Source organism: Aulostomus chinensis, chromosome 12 (genome assembly GCF_037954235.1).
Source record: "Aulostomus chinensis isolate RoL2024-O1b breed Wild chromosome 12, RoL_Achi_v1.0, whole genome shotgun sequence".
NCBI lineage: Eukaryota > Metazoa > Chordata > Actinopteri > Syngnathiformes > Aulostomidae > Aulostomus > Aulostomus chinensis.
In genome coordinates, this window is record NC_141331.1 from 4,281,371 (window position 1) to 4,293,466 (window position 12,096).

Below are 12,096 nucleotides of genomic sequence, written 5' to 3' on the forward strand. Positions count from 1 at the left end.
CTTGACATGTCAGGGGGTTTGTTTCACAGAACCATCTGAGAAGTCGTCTTAGCAACTGTTTAGACACTTCAGATATACTTGGCAAGTGTCGGATGAGCCATCTGTCCATCACTGTCGATCACTTCAACCAATCAGATCAATGATCTGAAGTAGAGGCTGCAGCCAGGCTGGAGAGAAGCCTTCAGTGCCGTTCTCTTTCAAAGAGGAAATACTCTCCAGTTCTGATACAACTGAAGCTCCGGCAGCATCTAAGAGCCATCTTTGTTTGTCTGAACCAACAGTCACACTGTCACAACTAAATTACCTCCACAAAGGATGCCGACAAAAGAAGAACTTGAAGCCTGAACAGGACTGTTGTGGAGCAAGTTGCCCGTCAGATCTGTAAGGATTATTCCTGCGGTCTGAGTTGGCCACTGCGGTGCGGGAATGTGTTCACGGACCACTTGAAATCGCTGTAATCAAACATGGTTTTAAAAGTTAAGAGCGCAGAACACCATGTCATCAGATCCACTGCAGCTTAGCCTGCCGTCGCTACTTCTGCTGTGAAGCTGGATAAGTTGATCTGAGTGTCACACAACCTCACTGGCAATCAGAATTTGACTCATTAGGTCTGATAATATTTGGGAAGTCTGTAAGAGCTGCATTGTTGATTTTTTTTTTATCCGCACTCAAGTTAGCAGAGGGCTAACTGGAGGTCTAAGGTGTGCAGGAAGGTCGTCACTTACGTAGACTCCGCATACCGTGAAATGTTGAGAGGTTTAATAGCGATTAGCTTGACGAGAATTGTATGAACTTGTCTGACAAGGACTTGAATGTGAGGGACATTCATTTACATTAAAAATGATACACAATAGCTTAAAAGTTTATTCAGGTTTCAAGGGTGTAAGAGGAACTTTCATCCCCAGTTAGCAGTAAAAGCAAAGCTAGCTGTTGAGGTATTTGGTGCCCTTGATTTATCCATTCATCCACCCTGGAGCTCACCTGAACTACACCTACTTGTTTGTGGGCTGAGTACACGAGCAAGATGTCCAAACGTGTGACACATCTCCAACCCCCCCCCCCCCCCCCCCCCACCAACTTGATGGACCATTCGGCTTGACAGGAAGCACACCCATGTTGCGTTGGACTGGCAGATTGATGGTCAAGCGGACACGACTCTCCAGGACCACAGCACTGCAGCTGAACCCTGACAGCTCGTGGAACAACAATCCTCAGAAAGATGTTTACAGTAAACAAAGCACTGTGTATGGCAGCAGACAAACAGGGTGACATACTGTGCATGGCAGGGTGCAGGCACCTGGAGAGTAATTAACCAAGCTTACATGGATGTGACAGTGTGTGTATGGTGTGGAGCCAACGGGAGGAGCGCCGCTTACATAAGCAGACTCACTCACTGGACCTGAGAATACAAACATGAGCAGCGAGCTCGCAATACGGGCTGCCAGTCCCACGGTGGATCGATCATGTGCACAATAAACCCATCCAAATTTCCTCATCTTACAACGTCATCCCCTGTAAGAGAGCTCCAGGCTCAGGATTTGAGAGGAAACTGACAATCTTCACTGCAAATCTGCTGTCCTGGTCAATACAAGAACTAATCACACGTTGTTTCTGGTTCTCAGAAGAATCCTGGAAATCCAAATCCTTTTTGTTTTATTTGAGTCGTTAGACATCTTGTTGTATCTCAGTGTAAAATGCTGGCAGTGGAGATGTATTTCCTTGTTTTCCTCAGGAATCTGGCAATAATATCATTGCTAACGGTGGGCACTGATTTTAAGAAGAAATGTACTGGAAATATCAATGTATTTATTCGTGGATTTGAATAGTGTCAAGAATTAATGGGAGAAGAATATACATTTCAATAGATGAATTGTATGTATATGCAACTTTATCAAACAAACAAATACTTTTTTCCTTTTGTGTTCATCCTCCCAAGTATCCTGGTCATTGCTCCGCCCCATCCGCAGCTCTAGGAGCACCAGACAACCAAATGCTTCCTCCATCACACGTGGAGTCATCGCCTGTGTCTTTTCACCTGATGAAGAGGAGCTTCACGGGGGGGGGGGGGGGGGGGGGGGGGGGGTAGCACGTGGGAGGATCACACTACTCCCAATTATCCTCCCCCCTCCAACATGCTGCCCTGCGCAACCAGAAGCGGCGCTGGCGCGGCGACTCATATGGCTTCCCACCCGTCCAATTGCGTCCGTACAGACAACAGGATGGAGGCAAAGCAAGGAACCAAACTAGCAACCCAAGAGTCAAGGCTCTTGCCCGCAGCCCTACCTGGGCTCAACATAGCTTCATTAATTTCATAGTTCAAATACTAAACAAGATTTTGTTGCACAGAAAAAAATAAAAGAGCCATCACCAGAAACTGTCAGTGGGAAAAATACAGCAGGTTTTGTTTTTACTTATTTATGAGTAACGTTATACAAAGTTTGATCAGGTCATGTATGCAGTTCAGTGAGGGTGATCGACCTCCATCCCTGAGTTGTACTTTTACACTGTACACTGATTTCCAGCCTCGTAACTTAAAACGATTCCTCAAATTCCACACGTGTTGCTTCTCAACCTCATAAAAACGTCTCTCGTAGTTGCTGACTGAAGGCTTGAAGAGACATAGGATGAAAACGGGTTGATCTCCACAAACAGAGCCTGGGGTGACTGTCATTTCAAACAAGTGAAATGTTGCTTAGCCTGCATGCTGACATGCAGAACAATCACGGGGGAACAAAAATCCAGGATTCAGTGTTAAATCTGCAGTACTTTTTAAAGCGATTGTGATTTACTCAACAGTGTATCGGGAGCCGATGCAGTCTAGTGCAAGAAACAAAACATTTCCAACTCTTCTCCACAAGAAAAAAATGTATCATTGTAAAGGTCAGGTCAGGCCAGTTCATCAGGAGAAATTAGAGTCTTGCTCAAGGACACTTGGACACGGTCCCTGGAGGAGATCAAACCCTCTGATAACCAGACAGAATGAGCTGTGCCACCCCTCACTCACTACGTGCGTAAACGAGCTCTTCTGTGGCAGACTGTTCAAACTATTAAAGATCAGCACAGCTCTGACTGACTGCGTCCCTCTCTGACTCTCGGCCTCCTTCCCCCTCCTCCCCCGTCTGTCCCAGCTGAGATCAGGGACGGTAGCGCGCTGATTCAACACATGACCTGCATGTGCACCAATAATTTACGGTCAGCATGGGTGTGTATGTGGATATACGTCACAGCGTATGTCCCGGGAGTACGCCATCACCTTCATGATCCCCTCATCTGTCTCTGAGCGGCTGCTTCCCTCAACTAATCAATCTAATCAAGTCTTACTGAATGCTGGAGTGGCAGCAGGTGAGCACACTGGTGGAGAACGTCTTCACTGGCCAGAATCAGGGTTCTGTGCTCAAACTGGGCTACAGAGATGGACCACAACCAAACCACAAGGTGACACCGCATGACTACTGGCCGCCAACCAATTTATTATTCCTTTATTCAGGAGGTAAAAATAATCCAGCATAAAGGGGTTTTAATCTCACGCGACCTCATGACTCAATGCTTTGATCAGACAGTTGTTTTCAGTGATTATACACTTACAGTTGATTACATTTTCTGAGCAAAAAATGAGATTCGTACTTTCTTGATTAAAAAAATAAATAACCCCCCCCCCCGTATTAAAAACAGACACAAACTTTCGCACACATCCGCACAAGAGCATCACCAGACACACACGCATGTTTACAAGGAGCTTCAGGGAGATGCAACCGCCGCCATCTGCTCCATTCAGTTAAATGCTGCGCTGAGTGGTGCTGAGCGGCCGTCTCCATACATCACTCCCATTCAATAACACTGTCACTACTCAGAGCTGCACACCCACACACCAAATTAACATGTGAACACACACACACACACACACACAGCAACTCCTCAAATAAACACATACCCAGTGATGTAACTCAATGAATGAATAAAAGTGGTGTAATATAAAATCATCTTTATAATTTACCACAAAAAAAACAATGAAATTACAAACCAGCTCAACACGCATTTCAAACGGAGATCCACACAGAACAACAAGAGCTCTTACCCATCAGACTGCTTTGCTGCCCGATTGTTGCACGTTGGTGTGTTTGTGTGTGGAGTACGGACTGAGAAAGAGAGCCAAAAAGTGTAACTCTGAGAAGAGCTGGTAAGTCCGCTGCAGCGCAAAAAATAAAAAAAAAGAAGAAGAAGAGAAGAAATGCAGCTGAGACAAACTGGGTTTGGCAGTGAGAACAGATCTCCTTTCCCTCCCTGTCTTTCACACTCTCCGTCTCAATCGCTTCTCTCTGTTTTCTCACTGACGTGCTTTGGTCTGCCCTCTGGCTGCCACTCTCTCAGTCCCTCCCTCTGCTCCTCTGGGCCCCTCCCTCGCTCCCTCTCTCTCTCTCTCTCTCTCTCTCTCTCTCACTTACATCACGTCAGAGGGCAGTCTCAGGCATGTTGAGCATTTTATGGGAGTCTCTCTCTCTCTGCTTCTTACCTCACCCACTAACAGAGAGGCAGTCACATTTTCTGTAGATAGGTCAAACTGTGTGTTTCAATGGCTGAGGACTGCAGGGAGCTGAATACTGTACTTGCTAACACTGGTTGGTGGATGCTACTTATTTCAAACACATATTTCTGGCTATCTGAAGCCCTCCTACACACCTACAGTCCAACAGCACACTTGTAAATCCAACAGAATGAGAATGGACTCTTTACAACCACTGCAGACTTCTTTATGTAACTGCAAACACAATAGATGCTGGGTATACAAGTTTTTTTTTTTTTTTATTTATTCACTTCATCTGTTTTCTCCTCATTTGCACATCAGCAATTCACCCTACCAAGCTGCCTTGGCCGTGTCTCGACAGCCTCCGCTGCTCTGAGGAGCACCGCAGACCACCACACGCTTCCTCCGTCTCACGCAACGTCATCTTTTCACCTGGCGAGCAGGGGGATGTTCCCTTCCTACCTGAACAGGTGTCCTGACTGACTAGAGGAGGCGCTCTTGCAGTGACCAGGACAAAACCCTCATCCAGCTTCCCACAAGCAGAGGTGACACATAGAAAACCTTAGTTGGTAAGCAACGCTCCACTACCTGGGGGCCTGGTCAATGCCACATTTGGAAAATGCCGAGGAAGTGCAGTGCCGACTTTGAGGGTCTGAGATGTCAGGTAGCTTTGATGCTGTCTGCATGCGTGTGGTGATCAAAGCAGTCAGAGATCAAGAGACCAAAGTCAGAGATGAGTCTCACAACCCACGGCCCCTCAAACGCCGGGCCCTGCTCTAGTTAGACACTTGAGGTTCCACGATCTACATTCTGGCAAAAAAAAACTAAAGAGGAAGAGCCAAAACCGAGGCTGAGAGGACAAGTTGAAAAGACATTTTTAAGAGCAGATTAAAACCTTCTCCTCTTCTGTGTGATGTCACCCACTCTCCCCTGTGAACATCCCATAAATTACTGTAAATGCCCTTTATTGCAATGTTAATAAAAGGGAACAAAATCCCATCAAAGCTCTGAGTTCTCACCTGGCCCACACTCCACCGCTCCAGCGAATTTGGTGAAAATCAGGCAGGTAGTTTTTGTATAATCCTGCTATGAGACAGCACCAAAAACATAACCTCCTTCCTTTGAGGTTACAAGGAGGAAGACGCTACAGTGTAGAAGAGCAGATTCATATAAGGAGGCTGGAAATGTGCATTATAATGAGTTGTAGACTAAACGATAATGACACACAATTAGGGTGGTAAAAGGCCCAGCATATCAAGGAGCATCAGAGTCCAGAAATGACAAGCGCTCCACTGGGGGTGGCTGCTGACATATTTCCTGCTGTTTTATCAATGGGCAGTTTGATACTCAGTCAATAGGAGTACAGAGAAACAGGCAGGATGGGACCGACTTCAGTATGAATAGTCAATGATGGCCCTGTGTGTGTGTGTGTGTGTGTGTGTGTGTGTGAGAGAGTGAGTGAGTGAGTGAGTGAGTGGGAGACAGAGAGAGAGGCCGTAACATTTGAGCGATCCTCACTTGAAAAAGCGGCTATTTCATGAAGCTCTGTTCACACACACACACACACACACACACACACACACACACACACACACACACACACACACACACACACACACACACACACCAGATAAGAGACAGGATGAAAGTCATTACGAATTTAACTTGCTGGCATCAGCCGCTGAAGCTCAAACACTAGAACAGTCCTGCATAACAACATGGATCAGTCCAGAAAACTTAAGCTTCGTGAAAACTCACAAACAGGAAGTCTTTGCTTCTTTGTGTAAATAGAGGGAAGCGGTCGATGAAACCAAAAAGACAACCTTCTCTCGAAGGTTAATTATCTATCAACTTATGTCAAGAGATTGATTTGAATTACATGCACAGCAAAAAATAAGAAGTTAATATTCCATATACCACTTTTCTGCCTCCATGTGACACAAACCACTGAACTAAAACGATATGCACTAAATAACCCAGATTTAAGATAAACCGTATTCACTATGTAGACAGTACACAGCTGGTCGATAGTCCACTTTCCTTTCCAACAACAATGTACCTCTATATTTCATATTAAGACAGAAAAATTTAACAATTATTTACAAGAAGGTAAAATAAATTGCCAACTCTTTTGATAATCGATTTATCATTTCTTCTTCTTCTTTTTTTTTTTTTTTACAAGCAACAATGTCACTGTGGTTCCAGACATTAAATATCAGCAGCTGCTGCTTGTTTTGTCATTTTACACAGAAATTAAGTCTTTGGGTTTTGGGCTTGATTACTTGATGGAGAAAAAAAGCAGCATTTTTTTTCAGTGGTGCAAATAACAGTTTGTTGATCGTGAATAAGATATTTTACATTGGATTTCCAATCATTTCTGTAAGATCAGCGCTGTGCTGAACAAAAGACATGTCTTGTTCATCAAGATAAACCTCACACAAGAACACACTCACAGGGTTCTCAAAGCGTAGATGGAATTTTTTGAAGCCCAACGCCAACGCCTGGCTAAGAACCAAGCATGCTGCCGATGCAGGACTTCAACGTCACCACCATCTTCGTGCTGCTTCTACTTTCGTCGTGATGAAGCCACTGGTTAGCAACCGCGGGTTTCGACACATATTCACTGACATTTTATTCCATAGAACAAAATACTGAACCACATTAATCCAGTCTTATCCATAAACCTTATTTCAGGCATATAATTGAACCCCACTGACACTCACAAAGGAACATTTGTTCAATAATGCTAACTTAGTTACAGGTTTAAGGACTCATTCTATGTGAAGTCAATCTAAGTTAAACTGACAACAAATATATATATTCTTAAAAAATACCACAATATTCGTCAGATTTTTTTCAAAACTAACTGGGTTGTTGGAACATAGTGTTTACAAAATCTGCATACACCCAACAATAATCAGATTATTCCAGAGCATGTCAGATTTTATGCATAAATCTTAAGTGCATGTGTGTATGTTTGGGGGCGGCGTTGGAGCGTTTTGCATGTGTTTTCCCAGCTATTTTTGAAGTTCAGCGTAGAATCCAGGAAGCCGGGTTTTGTTTGATCAGTCAATCAGTCAACACACCCACACATCTGGCTGCGATAAAAGGCGGCGTTATCAGGGAGGTGCTGACGTCAAAGGCTCACCTCGCCCTCAGGTAGCCTGACCCTGATAATAGCTAAGCTACTGAGACCAAACCACAATCAAATACAAACACACGTACACAAACACTCGCTCACTTTTAGAACAGGCAGGATCACCGCCAGTGACGAGACAGAGCGGAGGAGCAGCATGCCAACTCTGAGGTCAACACCGATGCACGCCGCCGCTATGGACATCAGATTAGGAGGCAAGTAACATGGTCAAAGGTCAGTGGCGGTGAGCCAGCAGCTTGTCAATCTAAATTTGGGGGGGGGACGGGGGGGGGACGGACCCTGAGTTGTAAGAGGGATGTGTCTGTCAAATACAGCCGTCTGATACTGGCACGGATCTTGACCTTGTAAAGCCAATCAGGTCTCAGACATGACATCATAACTGATCTAATCTGATGCAGTTTCTTTGTCCGAGTCTATCAATTCACTTCATCGATATAAAGACGTACAATCTGAATGGATTTAGTCTGCGCTTGTAGATGTTTGAGGTGGGATATTTGGCGCTAGAAGAGGGAAGGTTGGATTGTTGCAACTTGAAATCAAACGGCGCATCTACAATCAGGGTTCGTGAGGTCGTACGCCGTATTGATGTTTGTTTTATCAAGCTTCACATCCTGATTTGTCAGTTTGTGAAAATGTTCTGATACTCAAGAGAGATATTTGCATCCCAGGTGTCCTGTTGAGTGTTAATAAAATGCAACATGCAATCCATCTACAAATTGTATTTCGCTGTTGCCGTTCAGGGAGAAAGAGCTGTTTAGCATCTCATTTCCTTGGGCCAGTGAGGCAGAACAGGTCTGATTTCTGTTTCTACATCTCACTCAGTTGGAAATTGCAGGGCTCCCATACAGTACACAGTAACGTCTACACAAAACTGGTGTCACTGTAGAGGTTTTTCAGGGATTTCATCATCTGCACATCGCTGAGGATCCCGTACAAGACGGAACATACGCAAACAGTAAAAGAGGTCCGCATACAAAGATGTGAGCGATGTAGATTTAAAAATGTATAACCCCCCCTCTAGGTTTTTTTTTGAGGCACGCCACAAACAACAAAAGTCTTACAGTCGTGCAAATGTTGCTCCAAATAACCGGGATCGATTGTGTAACAATGAAGAAAATGAACTGGGATTTTTCAGAAGAAAGTAGGTTTGACGTCACTTGATACGGCAGCGTTTGCGGTAAAAAAGATATGAAATGCGCTTGTTTCAAAAACAAGTCCCTTTGTTGGCTATTTAGGTCACACCCATGAATGAAGATGATTGTGAAGTCAAGTCCTTCTCCGCTGTGAATGCGCCTCTTTTCTGTGGCTAGCTCTTGCGGAGCTAAAGTAATGTCAGCCTTGTGGCTAGCAACCTAACATCTTCTTTTGTAGTAAAATAAGATTTAAATAGCGCATTTCTACCTCCAGCCAACGTAAATAATGGCTGTTACAGAGACAGCCCTCGCACAGACACACATGTAGCAGGCGCAGAGACACGTGCACGCCTCCAGAGTACATGGAGGGTTAATGGGTATAGATTATGTGTGCACATCATATGAGAAGTTATTTGAAAGCATGCGCATGAAAAGGGCCGTGGATGTGTTTGTGATTCGGCTGGTGCAGTTATTTGCAGCAGCCGGTGAGAGAGGCAGACAAGGCGATAAGTGAGCATATCCAAGATAAATATCTTGTGTTGCAATCTGCATCAGAGTTGGCGCGCGCGTGCACGTTAAATAATGCATGTGGCATAATGATTGCAAGGCATGCTGAAGTACACACTGTGGCAGCCAGGCAGACAGGACTGATGAATAAGTAATGGACGGCATCCGCCTCGTAAAGTACACACACACACACACACACACACGTGTGTACGCACGCACAGTCACACTCACACACCACAAGTTAGTTCATGTTCTTAAGGGGAAAAAACAGAAACTCTTATTGTGAAGCTTCTTAAGCTCTTGCCCCCCCCCCCCCCCCGAACAGAGGGGGATGGTCGGTGGGGGATTGTTTTTTTCATCCAGCTCCTCAGAGACCCACAGACCCCACTCCAAATATGTGAGATACTGTGTCTTTTATTATTGATTTGGGTTATTTATAATACACACTCACTGGCTTTGTTACCCCCCCCCCCCTCTCTCTTTCACTACACACTGTCCCACTGATTAATCCTACTGAGCATCTCAAAATGTAGATACCTAATCTGAACTTTTATCCCCAAAATATCATGGATGTTATGCATCTTAGCTTGTCATTTTGACAAATAATTACAAAAACAGGAATCAGTGCATTCATGTGTAACGGATGGATGAACGTGCTGGATCCCCTGCTCTCGCTTTCTGCTGTTGTGAAACTGCTCGGAGATCTTTTTTGCTGGAAGTTTTTTTTTTTTTTTTTTTTTTTTTTAAATTTCTTCCCCGAATGTCTTTCCTCAAAGGTGGAATCATGTTTTTAAAATGCTGATTTTCCCTACAACATGCCCAGAATTTTGCAGTTAACATGTTTCGCTAAAGTAAGCATTTAAACTTACAGGAAGATTATTTAAAATGATTTAATATTGCTTTTTTTAAATGTCAAATTACAACATTTCCGTTTGACATCATTCACCCCTGTGGCCAATATTTTCCAGTGTTTCCCGCTCGCTGTGACACTGCGGTATAATCCATCACCTCAGCAACATTGCATGTCTCAGTATAATAAAATACTGCTAAATTAGTGCTTTAAAGATCTCAGCATCATAACAAGTAATGCAATATCTTGTTTTGAAAGTGACGACGTGGAATTTTTGTTCCATTTGATCGCTTCATATGAATCTGCCCCACATGTGCTTAGTCTGTGTTTTACCGTGACAACAAGTATGAGGCCGGGCGGAGCGGTCCGTGTTTGTTTGTGTATTGTGAATCAAACGGAGGCTGGAGGTTATTTATCAGGGAAGACAGGCTGCTCGAACAACTGAATGTGACTATATGGAAAACAGACTGGCCAAATTATATTAAACTGTATGGGATACCAGAGGATGCAGGCAAGAACGACATGCTATTGTTTATAATCAACATTTAAAATACAACACCAGAGCTGCAGGGAGGACCGGATATCAAAGTGGAGAGAGCACCAAAACAGAGCAAACCACAGCACCACCACGATCCATAATTGAGCAATTTCTGGATTTTAGTGTGGAACAAACAGTACTGCAGCAGGCATGGAAACAAGAAGACTTCCAGGGCCAGAGGGTGCACCTCGACCAGGACTGCTCGCCCGACTTGCAAAGAAAAAGGAACCAAGTATGAGAGATGATAAAAAAAAAGCTAAAGAATATCACAGCCTAATCACTAGCCTGCCAAACTCAAACTTTTCCTGGATGTGGCAGTGAAGAGTGTTCCTTTTGCTGTTGGAGGCTCAGCCAACACGGAAATAGCTTGGAATTAACACAGAAGTGGAGGATCGGACCACGGAGGGAGCGTTAATACCAGACAAGTGGACAAATCTGGATATTCCATCCGTCATTCAAAGAGCAGCAGCACAATTGGGGGTTGTGAGTAAAGCTGTGCCTCCACCACATAGACAGAGCAGCCCTGGTTCTCCACTCTACAGGGCGAGAACAGATGCTGCCCAGAAGTTAGCCTACACACCATGTAAACATCTGGCAGCAGTCCTGGCCGATGAACCAGCAGGGAGGTTTAGTGTTCGGCCCAATTCAAAGTGTTTGTGGAGGAGTGAGCACACAACTGGGTAGAGAAGACATGGATTATACTGGAAGAGTCTGTCAAGTTGCCATTACATGTCTTGAGTTCATGGCATTTTTGGAGTCCAAAGAACTGACACTCTTTGAGTCGAAGTATCACTGAGTTTCATAGGACAGTGCAGACGGGAGAGGCAGCCAAAGCGGCGGCAGATGCACCAGCGGCACGACAGGAACAAAATCATAGCAGCCACAGGGACGCATTTGGAGGGAGACTGTACATCATGATGTTCAATCAAATATGGTTGAGGGAGGTTGGGACAGGTTTTATCTATGAACGACACCTACGCTGAAAACTAACAAACATGCACACAGAAAGCAAAGCTCCAGTACAAACACACAAAATATACAGTATAGTTTGCCTGTAGGGGTGAACAAAAACAAACTCTCTTTTGCCTGGTTTTATATCTGACGAATAATAGTTTCTAAAAAAAATTTTTTTCTCTTTTTAATTCTAACGCGCACTGTACACAGACACCCACATACATACTCAGAGAAGAGCTCACACAAGTACGCTCAAGGCTGTTAATGTGATGCACACTCGGTAAGAATCTCTACAAAAATACCAGACGCAAATCTACTGCTCTGAGAAAGACCTCACGAAATCAGACAAAGAAAGAAAAAAAAAAGACATCTTGTGCTCCTGGTTTGAGTGGGGAGCTCCGTTCATTCATATTTTACGCCCCCTCTCCTTCGGTC

The 12,096-nt window shown here is 44.4% G+C and overlaps 1 protein-coding gene across 4 annotated transcripts in view; it reads right to left on the bottom strand.

The window, feature by feature from the left end:
• The window catches only part of hdac4 (histone deacetylase 4), a 128,614-nt gene that overhangs the window by 69,677 nt on the left and 46,841 nt on the right, over positions 1-12,096 (bottom strand). The window contains exon 1 of one of the 4 annotated variants that reach the window (XM_086219721.1): positions 4,076-4,404. The exons of the other annotated variants lie outside the window; for them this stretch is intronic. Within the exon in view, the coding sequence (XP_086075847.1) occupies positions 4,076-4,079 (4 nt within the window). The 5' untranslated portion in view covers positions 4,080-4,404. Of the gene's footprint in view, positions 1-4,075; positions 4,405-12,096 lie in introns of those variants that run through there. 4 annotated transcript variants of the gene reach the window in all.